We start from the raw sequence: 20,709 nt of genomic DNA, 5'->3' as shown, positions 1-20,709 counted from the left end.
CTCATGCCTTATAACGATCGAATTCTAAAAGGTTTATTAAAACTCGTTAACAAATTGAGTCGTAAAACTATAAGCTATAACAATTATATTTTTCATTTTAACAAGAAATTTTCGCAAATATGAACGTGTGCATGGAGATAATTCTAAAGCTATTTTTCAATTTATTGATGTTACAGGTTTTCTTTAGACTATAATTAATTAATTAATTTAGTTATATCTAAAACGGACATCAGATGATTTTTTGACCACAGTTTTTTTTTCAGTTCATGGTGATACACGCCCAAGATGATGATGACGGTTTGTGATTATAATTTTAGTGTTTTTTTGATTAATGTACTAGTTATTTGAATAATAACATTGCATTTATTTCGTTATAGATACTACAGACCAACCTGAAGAAGAGGTAATTTTGTATTCGAATAAAGTGCAAATTGCAAGAATTACTGTCTTAAAATAAATTTTTTACTAACTTTTTTCCTTATTACAGTGGCATATGGATTTTATGCCTGTAAGTACACCGTTTTTTAAATGGTTCATCACAACATGCTCTTTTTGACGTCAAATAATACATCGATGTAAATATTACATCAACATACTAGTTAACTCATTTTCCTTTTTAGACCGGATATCTCCCAGATAGCGTATACAGAGAACTTGCCTGGTACAGCATCCTCCAGATTCAACCATTACATCATAGCACTAAGCATAAAGTCGCCGCTCAGCTTATATGGCAGCACACTCTTGGAAGACCTCATGTCATCATGGAAAGTACTCCTCAGGCAAGTGTTTCTTCTTTATAGGGTTTTATGTCGCTTATTTGGTGTAGTTTAGATACGTTTTAACGTTGACTTTATCACTGTCTTTATAGTCAACGCAATCAGAAGGTAAAATAAGCAGGCAGATACTAGCCGAAGAAGCAGCAAAGTGGTCGAGGGAGCAACGTGCAGCGCAAGAAGTGCTAATGGAAAATATTAAGAGTGGAGGCAATGGACTGACTGTTAGAACAGTCATAACCAAACGACACAAAACTACTTATATTATTCAGAATGGTAGGTAATAATTTTGTTATAACATTATAATAACTTTTGATTTCCATTCTCTTTGGTTTGGTCTTCACTTCATGATAAGTGCACTGTGCAGTCATGATGCAGTCTAATCAGTAGCATGAACAGAGTTGCAACTCAGGATAGGCTCTATAAGGTAGGTTATTATAATATTATATTAGTAGGTCATAAAAAATATAGTATTGAATTATTTCAACTGTAGGAAAGTAGTGCTTTTATACCTTACGCCACTGGGTCCAAGATAGGACCATAACAGTTTTAGTTGCTACGTGACATCCTAATCGACCTACCCTCCTACCTACTATCTAGCGCAAAACTGACATTCTAAGATAAGTAAAGTGATTCATCTTCAAAAATTTAAATGTTACCGTTTTTGAAGCGTTTTGTAAATCCTAGGTAACTATTACGAATGCCCAGAAGGATCCGAACCAGATCTTGACGCTTATCGCGTGCAAGCAAATATGCACGAACGGAAATGTACTTTTGGGCACAGTTCTATTCCGGTACCTGTCGATCCTTGCATTGAAGCTGAAGTGGCACCGATAGAATACTCGTTCCATGAAGGGTGGATGTTCTGTCTTGGAAATGGAGATCGAGAGAATAATTATTTTCAAAACGGTACTTTGGACTGTGGTAATAAGACGAAGGTAGTAGCTATTTGATTTTTATTTTAAGACCCTGTAAACCTGAAATTATTGACACTATTGTTATATAATTTCCTTAGATATCAGTCAACGAGTTTTTAGAAAAATGCGCAATAGACAACAATATTGTTATCTCATTTGATTATTTCGGCGACGAGCCCAGGAAGGATTTGGTGCATAACGCCACTCTTTGCACAACTTGGGACCCGTGTAAATTGTCCTATTTGTACAGGCTGGAGGTAATAAATATATGTATATAGTTATAAATTTACTTTTTGTTAATGTCAAATTAAATTTTTTGCCATTAAAATTTATTATAAATAAAAATAAATAATATTTCAGCCTCCACCAGCGGAATTAAGTCCTGCCTTTCCGACTGAAACGGAAAATCCTTGCGATACTACTGTGTGTCCCGAATGTGTTGTTGGATATACTGGTGATAAGGGTGTAGCAATAAATTGTGAGTTGATTTTAACTTGTACTAATTAATGTTCGTAAGTACCTACTTCTTTTCTATTTTTTATTTATTTATTATTCTTTCTTATTTATTTATTTTATATGGTGTGATAGCTCTCTATCTCCCGTCCATGAAGAAGGTTCCCGTTTATACCTGAAGGGTGTGCTTTTGAAGATATAAGGGTTGGAAGTTTCGCCCTATAGAAATTGCTAGAATTGTCCAGAACATTCTCGAATGTGTGTCGAATATTCTGGAATCTGGAACATTGTGGACCATTCGAAGACTTTTCTCTATGGGTAATACCTGCTGATAGGGGTATATAAAGTAAGATCTGTCGTGAGTTCGAACGTTCTAGAACATTCTGGAATGTTGTGAAATATTCTGGAATAGTTTCTAATGTTCAGGAATGCACTTACTACGCGGGCGAAGCCGCGGGGTAAAAGCTAGTATATTATATTTATTTGTTGTTTTGATCTACCGCTGAAAACTTAGGTAAATATACAGTTAAGTTTGTAGTTATTAAATTCTGATTTTCTTTTTTTGACAGTGGGTGATTGAAGTAGAAATCGAAAATATTTAAATAAGAAAATAATAAAGAGTGAGATTTAAAAGATTGGTTTTATTTTATTATTTAAAATATTACAAGTGAAAAATGAAAATCCGTCCTTTAGTTTGACTCGTCTTGGCGGAGGCACTCCCGTGCCTCCTGATTATAATGACTTCAAACGACTTCGTAGTGCATAATGTCAGCTAGTCTGTCCTTGCCTTTACATGTACAGAATACTTTACCTATGTCAGAGATTCTTTTCTCGTATTCTGAAATAATCTGTTGCGATGTCAGTGTCCAAGGTGAACATGACATATTGTGACATATCACCACCTCTCAAGACTCAACGCATAGATTAATATGTATACCACTCAACGTCATGTTGATCACAGACCAATAACATATGATTGTGAATTGGGATTGATAGGTTAGGTTACAATTTTTGAAATTATTTTTAGTTCTAGATTGTAAAAATGGTTATAAATCATAATTTCCTAGACTTATTTGAAACTCTGAATGGAACCAAAGTACTAAACTTACCTGCATATAAAGAGAATGCGTTAAAAATAAACTTCCACAGTTCTGATGTAAGTATTTTGAATATTATCTATTATTGTGAAATAATGTATTAAAAGAAAAACATATGTCCACATTCCACACAAGTACTATTTTAGTACAATTAATTACACAAGTTGAAATCCGAAATACCTGTGCATCTAAGTTTGTCTAGATAATCATAAGGTCTAACCTAAGAATTGTGATGAATCAACATACAAGACACATTTATAAAACAGATTTTATCTAGTTGAGTGAGTCTTTTGGATTACCTAGGCATACATAGGTGCACTAGTGTTTCAGCTATTGATTTAAAACATGCCTACATACATCTTCCAAAGCCAAACTTCATAGTCGCCGAGCGTTCCTTCCTGTGTTGGGGACAATACGCGAGAAACTTTCAGCTTATATAAAATAACAGGCGCTGGCTCTCTCTATCATTGAATCAATTGCAAACATTACTATTGCAATATTATAAAGGTCTATTTCTAACTTTTAGTGTAATAAAAAGCATGGTGTTTGTTTGTTTATGAAGATTTTCTTATAGGAACGTAAGACAGTGTATAAAGGGCAGAGGCCACTATTACCTTTTGCTGCAAGCGACATATTTCATGCCCCTGTCAGCAGCTGGAGAAGGTTGACAGCTGTCAATGAGAACTGCAAGGCAGTGTATGAATGCACCTTTGATGTTAAGGTATCTATCCGTTACTAAGGAGGGTAGTATAGCTTAGTTTTGATAGTGCTTATCAGTAGAATGTGTTGGTTATGCAATTTCAAGCCATTTAGTAACTAGATGGATGTACAATCTTGGCTTTCACCTTTTCAAACCTTAAAGAGCATATTAAAATTTTCATAGTTAGATAATAGTAACTAATTGAGTTGAAACTTTGTAATTACTCATTAGATTTACACTTTTTCAGATAATCTAACTACAGTAGGTGGCAGAAAATATTGTACATGAACCTTTAGAAAGAGGTTTTGGCTTCGTAAATGTTGTCTCTGTCACTCATTTTGCTCTAGTTTGTATACATTTTTATCATTACTTTTCAGGGCAGCAATTTAAAATTTCGCCCTGGTGACACTATAGGGGTGATTCCTCAAAATTCTCAATCAGAAGTGGATTGTCTTATTGAACACTTGAATCTAAAGGATGTGGCAGATTGTGACTATGTCCTTAGTATAGATAGCAGCCTTAAAAGTGGCAGAATGTCAGCACATCTGCCCATGGAATCTACTTTGAGACATGTTTTAACCCATTGTGTCGATTTGAGGGGTGTATTAAAAAAGGTATTGTGTATTATTTTACTTATCAAAATTTTTAACCGATCAAAAGAAAGATATTGCGAATTAATCTTCACTTGCTTTTCCGAGTTCTTCCTTCGAGGCATAAAACTGAAATGTATCCTACAGACATTTTATGCACTCATTCGTATTAGTTTTCGCAAACTCGAAGTGGCCGTCATACAAAACATACGCTTGTGATCATTAAATTGGTATTTTGACGGATCCGTATAAATACAAACCAAATCAGTGCACAAGCGTACGTACATTTTGAATGATTCGATTTTTTTTTTACGAAAACGAATCGGATATGACTTAGTGCACAAACGCTCTATGTGGCTTCAGTACAAGGTATCTGTTCAAGTAACAAATAGACACTAACCTACCATTACTTACTACTTTATAAAGTTTAATCAAAAAAAAAACAAGATTAAAAAACCCCAAATAGAAAAGGAGAATGTCACAAGAAAGCTAGTTTTGCATAATTTAATAAGTGTCCTTACTAATCCTTAGCCTTTCATCAGAATTTATTTTATTAATTCAACTTGCCATTTCACTTTTCCAGCTTTTTCTCCTCACACTCTCAAGACATACAAAAGATGACAAGGAGAAAAGGACCCTCGAATATCTCTGCAGCAAAGAAGGCGCCGTAGCATATACAACACATATATTAAACAAACATATATGCCTCCTAGACATATTTACTATATTCCCATCATGTAAACCACCTGTGGAAGTTATTTTGGAACATTTACCACGTCTCTTACCAAGACCTTATTCTATTGCAAATTGTGATAAAAGTTTTATCAAAATCTGCTTTTCCATTATAGATATTGGTAATAATAGAAAAGGATTGACTACAGGATGGTTGGAAAGAATTATTATAAAGGATGATAGTAGTATAGAAGAAGAAATGAAAAATTTGAATATAAATACATGTAATATGGAAAGAAAGATTCCCATTTATATAAGAAAGAATATAAATGATTTTTATTTACCAGAGAATTTGGAAACGCCTATTATATTAATAGGACCTGGTACAGGAGTGTCACCTTTTATAGGATTTTTGGAAGAGAGAAAACATTTATTCAAAGTTAACCCAGAAATTAAGTTGGGTTATACATGGTTATTTTTTGGATGTAGAGAACCAAAGCTAGATTTTATTTATGAGAAAGAATTGAATGATTTTGTATTGGATGGGGTACTGAATAAATTGACAACCTCGTTTTCTAGGTGTGGCAACACTGAGAATAGTTATGTACAGGTGAGTTAAAAAGTTAAATCTTTATGATTTTGTATTTAAGAATTGTTCTTTTTATATTTTAGAATAGTGCTAGGTACTTTTAAGGTGAAATCTATAAAGGGCACTCTGACTTTGCTTAGACTTAGGACAGAGTTAAAACGAGACAGATGTATTATCTCTCACATAAATCTGTCTCGTTTTAACTCAATCCTAAGTCTGAGCAAAGTCAAAGTGCGCTCTATATATCTCAGCCTAAGTATTGGTAATTGAATTTTTGATTTTTATTTCATATTCGATTAAGTACCTTATGGTCTTAAAAGCAGGGTTGGCAATGTTTAAAATAAGCGTTTTAAATAGGTTTTTGATACTGTGATAAAAAAATATTTTTTTAATTGTTTTTTCCCAACCGTGAGTAAAAGGGAAATCACAAACTAAAAGGAAAAAGCAGACGTAACCATTACAATAAAGTTCATGGTCCAGATTGGTTCTGTTAAATAATTGCTTTTTTGTTAAATCAACTTCATTCTCTGTACCACCATGTTTTCTGTCTGTTTTTATTATAATCTGTCGCAAACCTCTATTATATAAACAATAAAAAAGTATGTAGATCTAATATTAACATTATTTCAGGATGCTATACAACAGAATGGTGAAGAACTTACAAAGTTATTACTGCAAGGAGCTTATGTGTATATTTGTGGAGATATTAAGAAAATGGCACCATCAGTTAGAGAGGCGATCGTGCAATGTATAGCGAAGTATGGCGACGAGGCAAATGAAGCGGAGGAATTTGTAGAAAATATGATAAAAGAGAAAAGATATATACTTGATATATGGAATTAATTACGATTGCTTATTGTAAATAAATATAGGCAAATTATTGTAAATACTTACGTAATAAAATAATTTATTTTTGCAAATTCAAGTCTTCTCTCTTCTTCTTCTTTTCTTAATATGTGGTTTTTCTCAGAGCCATATCAGCACAATGCACTTTGCCAGTCTCAAGTAGCTTGAAGGAGACAAACGTGATTGGCCGGTAAAAATGTGCAGTTAAAATCCTTTCTATATGGTCTTAAACGCGACGCGTGCGCGAATTGACCCCCTTGAAAAAGGGCCCCGTAGAAATATATTATGTATAATGGAAATCACTCACGATAGTTTAAACGCCAAAATCCTTTAAAATTCACAATGACGGTATAACCAGTGATGTGTTGAGCATTTTGTGATAAGCTGATAAAAACAATATGCATCATTTACAAAAATAATTTAATACGCAAATCTCTAGTAATAAAACGTTCAAAAAGTGTCATTGGTGTATATTATAAACTTATGCACTAAGCGATCTAGCTTCGAATATACAGTTAACACAATTTTCGTTGTGCGGCGATGCGTGAACCAGAGACAAAAGGAAAAAGACAAGACAACACACCAATACCTATATATGAAGCAGGTCCAGGAAGCCGATTTAAAATAAGGAGCTGATTAATTAGGTAAGTGTCTCGAATGTTTGGTTCTGTTAGTATTTTATATTGTTTGTTAAATAATATCTTGATTTGAATTTCATATACAAATTAACACAAACTCAACAAACTTATTTTGTATAAAACCTACAATAATGTTAATGTAAGTTGATGAATTCTTCGACGTGTAGATATCACCCTTACGCAATTTATCGCAATAAGATGCACGCACAAACAACTGGCTTCACTTTTATGAACATCTGTTTACAAGGGCTCCGTCTGTCTTTTTCTTTAGTCTGTAGCATTAACCTAACAATAGTCAATACGTTTTATAACTAACTATTCAAAGCAGGCACTCTTGGTGGAGGGTATTCCATTAAACTCCAATTCCATTGCCATGAATCAGAGTAACTTTGCTTTTCCCATGTTACTTTGACAGGCAAGTTACATTAGAAAAGCAAAGTTACCTAATTTAGTGTATTTATTTCGTAACGATCTTAATTCAAATATGGCTACTGCTTAAAGAGTAAAATAAAACATCATCATACAAAATAATACTAAAATAAAAGTATATCTTACAGTTACTTATTTAATAATTATTGTTTATATTATTACAAAATAATTAACCGTGCATTTACATATTCGCCTTCGCTGCCTGTTGCACTACTCGTCATAGTTAATATTATGTATTCGACACAACGCCATGCCACAACACGTTGTGGTCGTAGAGCATGATAGCCACGACACGAATTTCGCTATGCGGTCTTTCTGTGATTGCCACAACGCATTGTGAGCGTTTTCATAAGTGCCATAACACAAATTTCGCGATGTGGCTGTTTTACACTGACCACAACGCGTTGCAAACTTTTTTCGCTCAATGAGCGTTCTCAGCGTTACAAGTGCATAAAAATGAAATTGAAATGAAATTATTTTATATACATAATTATTTTATATGTATGACATAATCTTGTAATAATTGAGACAAAAGATGATTATGTGACCAAAGGTCTGGCGTATCATCTCATATCTCGTCTTGTCGAATGGCGAGAGTAAACCTTACCGCAATCGTGAATATGTAAATGCACGGTAAAAGTTTAAATTTAAATTTTTCAAAACCTAAAACAAGATGGCCTCTTTGATACAAAAATTAAACAGATTTATCAAAAATAATTTATTTTGTTTATGATTTTAAAAATCACAAAGTATTGCACCAATTAAAAAAGTGATAAGGATAGAACAAGTGTAATTAATACATAGTGAAATACAATTTTTAATATCTAATACATTTTTATAAAATTGTAATGTTATTGCAATTTCACTAGAAACTTACAAAGAAACAGTAGGGCCACTATAGCTGAGATCTATAGAGCAAATTTTGGCTGAGCTTAATGAGACACATTTATGTGAGTAAATAACTCTGTCTCGTTTTAACATAAGTAACTATAGTTTGAGCAAAGTCAAAGTACACTCTATAGATCTCAGTGCCTGAGTTTCACAGACGTTCACTCACTAGTTTATAACTAAAGCTATATATTATAGTGCATACATTTTGAGAACGCACTCGCCATATTTGCTCTATGTGTCAACTTGTTATATGACTTTGTACAGTACGCTGCAGAAAGTATTGTACATCGACCTTTAGCAGGAGGTAGCAGATTGGTAGAGCGTCGTCTTTGTCGCTGAAACTGACAAAACGAGTGACAGAGACAACGCTCTACAAAGCCGAAATGTCATCCGAAATGCTGATGTAGGTACATTACTTTTTGCCGCGTAGGTACTGTAGGTTTGTGATCAAAATCTTTGACCATTGCGAAACTCAAAGCGGGCCTAAGTATTTGGTAAGAATGTGAGCATAAGTTTAGTTCATACAGTCTTAATTACTTACATCTAGAAAGCATAGAGTATAAAAAGTATAGAAATAAATATTTGGTCGTTTCAAATTGTAGAAAGTCATGAATAGGAATGTAGAAAAAAATAGAGAATGTTGGAACAATAATTAAAATCTACTTTTGTGTCTAACATTAAATTATTTTTGTAATATCGTCGATAAAATTGTGTAAGGACGTAAAAAAATACTTTGACTTTGTCTATGGTTGTTTGACACTTTTTATTTTGAAACTTGATTACAGTGCGACAAGGCTATCTTGGCGCGTGGCGAAAATCGGAACTAACGTTGCTGTCAAGTGTCCCCTTTATTCTTGTTTGGATATTCGTTGAATATTCTTAGCCTTTGTTCTCCAACAGCGCCCCCCTGTCAATGCCATTGAAGTGCCAAGAGAGCCTTGTCGCACTGTAGATTCTAGCATCTTGGCTAGGGATTTGATCTGACGATATAGATAGGTTTAGGTACGCATTAAACATGTCCTTATAGATAAAAATGCCACATGTGGTAAAAACTTATCATACTTTTATGTACAGTTTTTGGTAAACTGTTAAAGCGAACTACATTCTTAAATACTTAATACAAACTTGCAAGCAAAATTATCGATTCCTTATCGGGTCTAAGATGGATCGTGTGTGTGGTAGTAGAAAATCTGTTCGAAAAACGTTCTTATTTCATTGGTTTAAAGTCTATATTTGATTGAGACATCTTATTTCCACAGTACTTTGTTCTACCTACGCAGATTTCTTACAAAAGCAATCTTCTAATAAAGGGAAATAAAATAACAAATTGGAATAATTACTTCGACTCTAGGCCACAATTAAGAATGCCTTCCACTGGAGCAGATACAGTTCAGATTAACTGAACTGTAACTCGATTACGGTAAAATGACAGCTACAAAGTGACAATCGCAATCACCTCTGACGTCATCCGTCAATCAGAAAAATGGAAAGGCACCCTAAAGATGTAAAAAAATACTAGTTTAACAATTTTTTATTTTGGTTGCTGTGACATCACATTGAAATCGAATAGTTTTGCTTGACATTACCAATTCTTTTGTACACAACTTTCAATTACATTACAAAAAGCTAGCTGTCCTTATTCGCAAAGAACATTGTGAAAAGGATGACATTAGCTTAAGACCAGTAACAGTTTGTGAACATCAGAAGTGAAATCTTTTTTCTTTGGTCGCTGTGACGTCACATTGAAATCGAATAGTTTTGCTTGACATTACCAATTATTTTGTACACAACTTTCAATTACAATACAAAAAGCTAGCAGTCCTTATTCGCAAAGAACATTGTGAAAAGGATGAAATTAGCTTAAGACCAGTAACAGTTTGTGAACATCAGAAGTGGTATGTATTTATCACTTATTATGGACAGATTAATTAATAAATCCTTAAGTAACTAAATCAAATATGTCAAAGTTTTAAAATATTTTACATGATGTCACTAATACTTTTGTACACAAAAGTAAATAAGGCTATGATGTTGTCCTTTTCTTCATTGATTGTTGCAAAAATGACAGCATTACTTTAGTTTACTTTCAGTTTTGTATTCAAAAGAATTAGCTTTTAATATGGCATCAGATTGTACAGACTACATACATTTTGTAGTGTAAAATCAGGGTTACTTAAGAGTGAAAACTACACCTTTATTGCCCTTTTTCTTAATGAAATAGAAAGAGGCACTTATCTTTTTATTTAGTTTATAGTGCCCCTAAACTAAGACTAATTCCTGTATTACAAAACTTAAAAACAATATCTTATCTGGGGGCATGAGAGTGCCCCCGCCAAGTCGAGCAAAGTGGCACAACAGTACCATTTAATTATCTGAAAACTTAATCTAAAAGTGGAAAAATTCAATACCTAACTATTTTCGGTCCGACCTGGGAATCGAACCCAGGACCTCGTAATTCACAGTTGAACAATAAAATAACGATAGCAACGGTCGCAATGAATCAAAGAAGTTTCGTAATACAGGAACTATTGCCTTTCTATAAAATTACGATATAGTGCATGATATATGTATCCGTATATCAGGAGTAGATATCGTATCTACTAGAATGATGATAACACGAGTTATGACTAAAAATAATACAATTTGCGTTTTCCAAAAAAAAAACATCTCTAGCAATTTTACGAACAAATACTGAATACGAATCTATATTTATTATATAAAAGGAAAAGGCGACTGACTGATCTATCAACGCACAGCTCAAACTACTGGACTGGAAGTTGCGAGTATAAGCTAGTTTGATTAATATGATTACTTATTGATTTTATATCCATTTATTTTCCATAGGGTTCCATTGACAGGGACACCGTACCACAGTCGTATTTTTTCGACATTTTGCACGATAAATCAAAAACTATGAAGCATAAAAATAAATAAAAATCTGTTTTAGAATGCACAAGTGAAGTCCTTTCACATAATACCCCACTTGATATCACCTAGTCAAGAAACCTACAGGTTACTTCCCGTTGACCTAGAATCATGAAATTTGGCAGGTAGGTAGGTCTTATAGCAGACATTAGGGGATAAATCTGAAAACCGTGAATTTATAGTTGCATCACACAAAAAAAATTAAATTGTGGTCATGAACTAAAAATTAGTATCTTCAATTTTCGAAGTAAGATAACTATAATAATCAAGTGGGTATCATAATATGAAAGGGCTTCACCTGTGCATTCTAAAACAGATTTTTATTTATTTTTATGCATAATAGTTTTTGAATTATCGTGCAAAATGTCGAAATAATACGACTGTGGTACGGAACCCTCGTTGCACGAGCCTGACTAACACTTGGGCGGTTTTTTAATGTAAAACATGGACGCCAAGTACATACGTCATGTACGGAACTAACTTTAATTATTTATGAAAATACAAAAATATTATTGCCATACCAAATTGGCACTTATCACATGTTACATGACAATCAGTACTTTACTTACGAAAATAAATGCCATACAAAAAATATACGCTTTCCCAATACTTAACTATCGATGAAGAGTTCATAAGATTCGAATTCCTATAACAAGGCTTGTACGCAGAATGGAGAAATGATAATTTTACCATATCCATATCGAAGTCACGCTTTGGAATGAAATTCTAAAAGAACCATTGGCCTAGCATGACCACAACGATAACACTGTGTCACACTTAGAATTGTAAAAAAAAATAAAAAATAAAAAATTACGGTTCGGCGTGCGAAGCTTTAAAATATTTCTATATAGGCATCACGCTGTCATTGGCACAATATTCATGGAATTTCCGAAATTATAACGCTATAACGGGCGTAAAATCAAATGTGGATACAAAGAAAATTCTTACTTCAGTCAGAGAAATTCTTGTGAAGAATTTTTTGTGCAGCCTTAATTAATGGCGTCAGCGTTCTCAATTCCATCGCGCAATCTAAGAATGGATGTGCTAGAAGTTCGTCAGCAGTTGCTCTCTCATCCGCATCCACTTGCAGACATTTGTCCAAGAAGTCCTGGAATTCTGGAGATAGTTTGTCCCATCTTGGTATCTTTGGTCTGCCTACAGCAGCGATCAAATATAACGCTCTCAAAGGTGCTTCTTTCATGTATGGAGGTTCACCCTCGATCATTTCTATGGCCATAATACCTAGCGACCATACATCAACTTTTTTACCATACTGCTTCCTTGTAACAACTTCTGGGGCCATCCAATATGGAGTACCGACCATGGTCTGTCGTTTTTCGTCGCCGACTATGTTTGCACAAAACCCGAAGTCCGTAACTTTTACAGTCCCGTCCATAGCAAGTAAGACATTGTCAGATTTGATGTCCCTATGTATAGTTCCTTTGGAGTGCAGAAACGATATTGCTTGTAAAGTCTCCCGACATACTGCAGCGATTTGACCTTCCTTCATAACCACTTCCGTGACAACATCCGTTAGCGATCCCCCATCGAGTAACTCCATTGCGACCCATAAATGGTCGTAACATAAGAACGAGTCGAGGAAATTGACCAGGTTTTTATGGTTAAAGCCTTTGAGAACATTGATTTCGTTGAGTATTAAATCCTTTTTGGACTGCTTGGTTAAATCTATGTCTTTGATTGCGACTCTCGAGTTGTCCTTGCTGTCTATCGCGATGAAGACGACACCTGGAGATAGAGAAACAACAAATTAATATTCGTTTGGAAATTGAATATCTACATCGACTTTTTAATCCTGGAATGTGTGGAGCATTAAAATCTATAAAGCAAGCCCGACAAGTATCTTGAGAAAAGTTTAGGCCATAGTGCTGCCAATGCCATGCCATGCTGGCCAAATCCGGATGGCATACTTCACACAGCTGAGATTATTATGGAGAACACTCAGGCATGCAGGTTTCCTGTATGTTTTCCTTCACAGTTAAAGCAAGTGTTGTTTAATTGTTGAAAAACACACATAACTTCGAAACGATAGAGGGGTGTGTGCCCGAGATTGAGCCCCAGCCCCCAACACGTCGATATTAATAACCACTAGTTCGATTGTTCATGTATGACTAGCATAGATTAATTACCTAATACTAATTACATAATTTTTAGACTTGTTACTGTGGAATAACAAGGACATTTTATTTCTTTAAGTACATTAGATATGTACTTTTCTAATTGTAACATCTGCACAACCAGACCGAAGGAAATATTATGTCACGGATTTCACCGGACTTTGCGCGATAAATACTAAATATATGACAACATTGTTGTAAGCTTGTCTGACTTGAGTCTCGTGGATTCAGTGTGAGAAAAGTTGTCTCCGTCTTGTCAGTTGTGCTAGGAAGGTAGACTTAGATAAATAGATGAATTAAGAAGAAATAAATATGAGATTTCTGTCTCACGAGATCTGTATCCACTTTAATACATTATTCCGACGAGATATAGAGAGATAAGACATTGCATTGGTTTAATCTGATTATGGCAATTACAGTTAATTTGCACAATTGATATCAATTCCTCTAACTTGTTCTGTTATTTCAAAGTGTTATTTTTAGGGCTCGGTACCTACTTCAAAAGGAAAAGAAACCCTCATAGCAACACTTTGTTGTCTGTCTGTCGTGTCTGTCAATTTGGGGGAATCAAAACCTATAGGGTAGAAAATTTGGCTTGTGTAAACAATGTGTTTTAATAGCACAAGTAATGGAAAAAAATCCGAAAACCGTAAATTTGTGGTTACATCACAAAAAAAAACCGACCAAGTGCGAGTCAGACTCGTGCACCGGAGGTTCCGTACTCGGGTATTTTTTTCGACATTTTCCAGGATAAATCAAAAACTATTATGCATAAAAATAAGTAAAAATCTGTTTTACCATATACAGGTAAAGCCCTTTCATAATTTAAGCCCTAAAAATTAAAGATTTGTGTTCAGGATCAAATAATTAGTTTTCTAAATTACATCAAGATGGCGCTGTCCGTCATTAACTTGCTTACTATACTGGTTTGATATTTATTTTAAGATGGTACGGAACTCTTCGTGTGCGAGTCCGACTCACACTTGAACAGTTTCTTTTAATAGAGCCAACTAAGTATATTTTAATCAGGTTTTGAACATTATTTTAACTTACTTTGATTAGTTACTTAACACTTTTAATGATTTGTATAAACGTAGTGATTATATACTCTTTGATTTGTATTAAAAGCGTTAAGCAATGATGAAATTGTAAAGGAGAGATAAGTACTTCATAAAATACAATAAGTATTCTAAAAAATAAGATTTTTATTAAACTAATCAGTTCTAATCATAACACTATTATGTGACAAATTATGATAATTACTTGTTAACAGATAATTTGTTAAGGTTGCATTGTTGTTTGGAAGGTTAAAGGGTGTAAAGAATGCTATAAGTTATATGCATTCTCAAATCTCAAGCAGTTGACTATGCTTCAGATTAGGTATATGATGTGTTACGATTATGTTATATAACTAGCTGATACCCACGACATCGTACGCGTGGATTTAGGTTTCAAAAATTCTGTGGGAACTGTTTGATTTTCTGGGATAAAAAGTAGCCCTTGACTGCAATCTCACCTGGTGGTAAGTGACGATGCAGTCTATGGAAGCGGGCTAACCTGGAAGGGGTATGGCAGTTTTTAATAAACCCATGACCCCAAAGTTTCGGAATCGTACCGAAATCGCTTGACGGCATGGTTTTACCGGTAGGGTAGTAACTAGCCACAGCTGAAGCCTCCCACCAGACCAGACCAGAAATTTAGAAATTATATAGACCTCCCACTAATAAGACCACAGCGCTTACCACTGTGCCAACAAAATTCACAGCCGCCGGTTTCACGGCGTGCATACTGCATAGCTATATCGTACAATTTCGTAAATTCATAATACATGTATTCTTACGTTACACCTTCAACATAGTGTTTTCCATGTTGAATATGACAAGTGGCAACAGTAATTATCATAATTACCATACAATAGCTGGACGTCTGTGTCACACAGGTTTTTATTTTAGTTTAGTGCCGAGTTTAATATTGTTTAATCACAGTCAAGGTCAACACAACAAGATTATCTATGGCCATTGTGCAAATGTCTTCACACGGTTAGGCTCAGATGAGTTTGTTTACACAGCTATTTACTTAATACAAAAATTGCAGATTTCGAAATCAAAATAAATAAAAGGAAAAGGAAAAGGAAAATATATAAAAGGAAAAAGTGGTCGACTGACTGACAGATCTATTAACGCACAGCTCAAATTACTGGTTGGATTGGGCTGAAATTTGACTTAGAGCCTATAATGATATAGACATCTGCTAAGAAAGTATTTTTGAAAATTCAACCCCTAAGGAGGTGAACTAGGGGTTTTAAATTTGTGTAGTCCACATGGCAGGCATAGGCTAGTAATAGACAATTTGGCATGATTGTTTATGAGCAAAACGAAAGTACTGCACTACAAAATACTGAAAATAATGCAGCCAAAGTCATAAGTATCAAACTACTATTATTAACTACATCAAAGAAATGCTGATGCTGAGATGGTAGAGGCTATGTGTGATTTGTGTTTTTACATTGTAGCCATGCAAGTCTGCAAGTCTTCTAGATGCATAAAATGTGCTTATTAGTTAGAAGATCCTCCATCAAAAGAAAACCAAACTAATAGTATTTATAATAAATAGAGTGATAAGTGTCTCTGTCTGTCTGTTACCTTGTCATGGCTCAACTGCTGAACCAATTTTGAGGAAATTTAGCACGGAAATAGTTTGTATCATGGAATATAAAACAGGATTTTTATCCCGGATAACTATATTCATAATATATATAAAATATTTTTTAACTACTGAATTTTATAATTCTTGAAGGTCTCCAATGTAGAATTAATTACACAATACAAGATAGATTCATGACCCATAGATGGACATGTAGATTAAAAATAACTTGTAAAAGCCAATATGAATAATGCAAATGGCAGTTGTATGCAAAGCATACTAAAATAAACAGAATATTGTGGCTAATTCCGTTGTACACAATCTCTAAACTAAATTAAAATGGCACGTCTACATCTATTGCTATTTCTTTCGTAATGTTGCTTGCAGAAAAGGATAGCACTAGATTTAGTCCTGTTAGTTTAGTTTAAATATAGTGTACAAGAGAATCAGCCCCAATATAATAAAATAATTATCTAATCTGTGCAATGCTGGGTAACTTTAATGACTTAATGATCTATTAAAATAAAATAAAATTTACTTAATAAGTAATTATTTTATTTTGCTTTCGTAAAATTTTATTTATAGATATAATATCAATAGCTACAGGTTACCTTTAGTTAGTAGTAAGTAAGTAAGTAGTTAGTTAAGTTTTTTTTTTTTTTTAATTCAGATACAAGTTAGCCGTTGACTGCAATCTCACCTGATGGTAAGTGATGATGCAGTCTAAGATGATAGCGAGCTAACCTGGAAGGGATATGGCAGTTTTTATTAAACCCGTACCCCTTTGGTTTCTACACAGTATCGTACCGGAATGCTAAATCGCTTGGCGGCACGGCTTTGCCGGTAGGGTGGTAACTAGCCACGGCCGAAGCCTCCCACCAGATCAGACCAGAAATTTTGAAATTATAAAATTCCAAACCCCTGCCAGGAATCGAACCCGGGACCTCCCACTAATAAGACCACAGCGCTCACGACTGTGCCAGGGAGGTCGTCAAAAAAGTTAGCTGGTTAGTTATACAAGTTGAGTTTTTAACCTATAACCAACAACCTATTACTACACAGCAGTGGCGAAGGGTGAAAATCTGATAAAGGGAAGCCGGAAACGTACTTACCTAAAAGAATATCAGCTGTTCGATTTTTGTTTTCAAAACTTAATTTAGAAAAATTACTATCGTTACGTAACAAGAAATCTGTTAAACAACAATCTATGTGAATTAAGGCCATTTCTGATTTTGGCTTACCAAACTGAATCAAAATTACCGTGAACTTACCACTTATAAGTTATTAATCACATCCCCAATTTATTATATCAAAATAAAACACCACTAACAACTTAAACAAACAAGCATGGCCGCTTCACAAAAACAAATGTATCAATATCAAATCACCCTTCAAAATACAAAATACTCAAAATAGTAGCATGTACCTGTTAAAACAATAGTATTAATATAATTTTTAATTTGGAGGTATTATAGGGTAACTCGGATCCAACCGAGTTATTTACGTCAAATTTGTCTGACCTGTCAGAGTTCCAAATTCGTATTCGCTACTGGGCCAGACTAAATTGGTGTGCTCTTTATTAGTCGACCGTAGAGCGAGACAGACCTAGTTCGTTCCTTTCGCTTTCGCTAGGGAAATGAAAGAGATAAATACTAAGCAAAAATCTAACTAGGGAATCCGATATTTTACGGCTTGTATGGTGTAGGACTGTAGGTGTATGTTACTTACATTAGCTGTTATGTTTTTAACTTAAATTAGTACTTAATAACAACAAAAAAAAAATAGCATTTGTGACGATCGAACCTTTGTATTTACGAATGTATTACGGAATTTATGTGATTAGTACCTACTTACGCTATATTATGCCAATTCTTAAAGGGAAGCCGATAGGAATCGTGTTATATTGACTCTTCGCCGCTGCTACACAGCATTCTGAACAGAATGCCATAAAGCTGTTGTAATTAGTATGATACTAACTGGCCATCAAGTTATAAGCAAGCAGTTGCAAAGCAAGTTGCACCCTGCAATTTTTTATATTTTTTTAATACTAGGACTTAACTATTAAGTAAGTAATATAGTCTGCATATATTTAGATCTTTAAAAATCCAGTGGGAACTCTTTGATTTTCTGAGGTAAACAATATCTTATGTACATCTCTAGGGTGCAAGCTATTGACTCCTTGCCAAATGTCACTAAAATCAGTTCAGCAGTTTAGATGGGAAACAGTAACAATCAATCAGAGTTAATTATAATATTTAGTAAGAGTAGGAAGGATTAGCATAATGAGCATACCTGGATGGTGGGAACAAGCTAGAATGAAGAAACGAAATAAGACATTACCTGATGCTCCAGCCCCAAGCTGCTTGATTCTCTCAAACCTCACATATGGGTCATCTTTATTACAAATCCTTCGCAATTCCTCATATATTTCCTCATCTGTCAATGTCGCATTCATCATCTCCTTTTTCCTCAATATTGGACTCTCCTCAGGCTCTGTACCTATTAATGAAAGATCCTCAACGACCGCTGTGAGGTCCATCATTGCATCTTTCTTTTTAAGACTATTTTTAATAGGTGCTGCAGGCATTGTCTGCCTTTGTGACATATCCGTAGGTGCAACATCTTCTTCACTACTCTGTCCTATAGAAATATCGGAATCCTGACTTTGGTGAGCGTTTTTCTTGGCTAAAAACTTTTTCATCTCCAAACCTTCTTTCGTGATCGCTTCCTCTGTTACTATAGGCTTGCATGGCTCTTTTTCCGCCTGTTCCTTTTTTAAAGCGTGGAAATTGTGGAAGGCTACAGCTTGGATCGCCGCGTTCGGGTTCTCGTTCTGTTCGGCAGGCGATATCTGCGCGTTGAGTTGTCGGAGCCATGATGACGGTAGGCCTTCTATCATGCCCGTTTCCGAGTTCACACTCACGTGTATATGCTGTACCACATTCGTAGGCATACCGATCTCCGTCACACGGTCATCCCTTGCACTCTGCTTCTTGGAAAACAGTTTGCCAAACACACCACGGCCCGAGCGTCCCGTCATTGTGACGTTCTTAGTTCTCTTACACTTAACCCATAAAAATACACCACTATAGTCTTTGAGATCGCGAAACTACATTTCTTGCGACAACTTCTTTATAAGAAATTAAAACTAATTAAGTATTACCGAGATAGGAGTGGCTAATCGCGGACGGAAAACTGAAAGAAGATAGACTTTATCAATCTGTCAAATATTTGGCACACCGATGACAGAAAAATACTGAGTGCGCTCCGCTACATGCATGAGTTTTCGGAATGTAAACTAAATTCCTAATTATTATTTAATGCAAAATATACACAGGAAAGGAAGTTATCCTAAAGTTGATGTAAAAAAATTAATAACATATGACTAAACAATTAAAATTTTATCCAATTTTAATAAAATATCTGAAAATCCAATTTAAACTTTTTTTACTTAAGTCATGTTGTGAATAAGGAACGCTGTTTTTTTTTGTACTGGCAATCTTCCTGCTGCTGATAAATCTATGAAAGGAATTCAAAATTCAAATGATGATTCATTTCTTGGCTTCAAGAAGATTACAAGATATTCCGGTCTTCATAAATAATCATATACCTAGATGTTTTATCATACGGGGAATTATTTGAACTGATTGTAGATTCATCTGTATATGCTAGCGTAACTAGTTATGATTTTTTTTTAACTTGCTTTATTATAACTACGTTATTTTAGAAAATAACAAAAGGTGGGTTTTATGAACTATGGTACCTAATGAATATTTCATTATAATAATTATCACCTTATCTTGTAATCAGCTAGCAGCAGGTACCTAGGTAATGTTAAGGCTAAGTAAAGCACTTATTATAAGCTGTAAAAAATAAAAAATAAAATTTCAATCCGCCTAAGGATATGTTTGCTCCTGCTTTAATTGTAGGCGTTTTAATATATAGACTAATTTTAGGGTTCCGTACCCGATGGAAGGGTACCGTAGGGTCCCGTTGGCACTCTTTGGGTCGACCAACCTATGACTCCGCTGTCCATTCGCCTGTCCATCCGTCTATTTTCCAATGAGCTGTATCTCATAAAACGTAATAGGTAGAGAAACAGAGAGTTCGGTAGATATATACTGTTGATTTCAAAATAAGTATACATATTTGAAAACTGATGCAGCGAAAAAATATATTTCTTGACTAAAAATCAACCAAAATTTAGATGTTAGGTTAAAATGGCGTTTTTTAAAGGCTGATGAAATGGTGTTCTATTTCAAGCTTTGTTTATTTGAACTTTCTTTTCGGCACCTACACTAAAATTATAAGGATGGCATGTTATCGATAGAGAATCAGAGAATAGTTTTTACGAATAAAGCTACCCATATAATTGTGATAGAACTTCACACAGGTGAGTTCGTTTAATCAT

General features: G+C 34.4%; 3 protein-coding genes across 3 annotated transcripts; 2 read left to right on the top strand and 1 right to left on the bottom strand.

The window, feature by feature from the left end:
• The first annotated feature begins 371 nt into the window (after positions 1–371).
• On the top strand, positions 372–2,777 carry LOC117986254 (uncharacterized). Its single transcript, XM_034973089.2, has 8 exons — positions 372–403; positions 488–508; positions 621–779; positions 869–1,049; positions 1,461–1,711; positions 1,789–1,947; positions 2,051–2,168; positions 2,713–2,777. The coding sequence occupies exons 2-8, from the start codon at positions 494–496 to the stop codon at positions 2,721–2,723; spliced, it is 894 nt and encodes a 297-aa protein (XP_034828980.1). The 5' UTR covers positions 372–403; positions 488–493; the 3' UTR covers positions 2,724–2,777.
• Positions 2,778–3,122: 345 nt separating this feature from the next.
• On the top strand, positions 3,123–6,711 carry LOC117986252 (methionine synthase reductase). The gene is made up of 5 exons (XM_034973087.2): positions 3,123–3,299; positions 3,815–3,961; positions 4,318–4,554; positions 5,114–5,812; positions 6,422–6,711. The coding sequence occupies exons 1-5, from the start codon at positions 3,186–3,188 to the stop codon at positions 6,632–6,634; spliced, it is 1,410 nt and encodes a 469-aa protein (XP_034828978.1). The 5' UTR covers positions 3,123–3,185; the 3' UTR covers positions 6,635–6,711.
• A 329-nt stretch (positions 6,712–7,040) lies between these two features.
• On the bottom strand, positions 7,041–19,528 carry Pak3 (p21 (RAC1) activated kinase 3). Its single transcript, XM_034973258.2, has 2 exons — positions 18,639–19,528; positions 7,041–13,266 (listed from the first exon to the last, which is right to left on the bottom strand). The coding sequence occupies exons 1-2, from the start codon at positions 19,336–19,338 to the stop codon at positions 12,470–12,472; spliced, it is 1,497 nt and encodes a 498-aa protein (XP_034829149.1). The 5' UTR covers positions 19,339–19,528; the 3' UTR covers positions 7,041–12,469.
• Between the last annotated feature and the right edge of the window lie 1,181 nt (positions 19,529–20,709).

The sequence above is a fragment of the Maniola hyperantus genome, chromosome 11, assembly GCF_902806685.2.
Source record: "Maniola hyperantus chromosome 11, iAphHyp1.2, whole genome shotgun sequence".
NCBI classification, from domain to species: domain Eukaryota; kingdom Metazoa; phylum Arthropoda; class Insecta; order Lepidoptera; family Nymphalidae; genus Maniola; species Maniola hyperantus.
This window is presented reverse-complemented; position numbering and strand designations above follow the sequence as displayed.

Bases quoted from the DNA above. Each gene is read 5' to 3' on its own strand.
- LOC117986254 (XM_034973089.2), top strand. The intron at 780-868 runs GCAAGTGTTTCT...CTGTCTTTATAG, and splicing joins TCATGGAAAGTACTCCTCAG to TCAACGCAATCAGAAGGTAA. The intron at 1,712-1,788 runs GTAGTAGCTATT...TAATTTCCTTAG, and splicing joins ACTGTGGTAATAAGACGAAG to ATATCAGTCAACGAGTTTTT.
- LOC117986252 (XM_034973087.2), top strand. From the start codon at position 3,186: ATGGTTATAAATCATAATTTCCTAGACTTATTTGAAACTCTGAATGGA. The intron at 3,300-3,814 runs GTAAGTATTTTG...ATTTTCTTATAG, and splicing joins TAAACTTCCACAGTTCTGAT to GAACGTAAGACAGTGTATAA. The intron at 5,813-6,421 runs GTGAGTTAAAAA...ACATTATTTCAG, and splicing joins CTGAGAATAGTTATGTACAG to GATGCTATACAACAGAATGG.
- Pak3 (XM_034973258.2), bottom strand. From the start codon at position 19,338: ATGACGGGACGCTCGGGCCGTGGTGTGTTTGGCAAACTGTTTTCCAAG. The intron at 13,267-18,638 runs GTAATGTCTTAT...CTCTATCTCCAG, and splicing joins GCTTGGGGCTGGAGCATCAG to GTGTCGTCTTCATCGCGATA.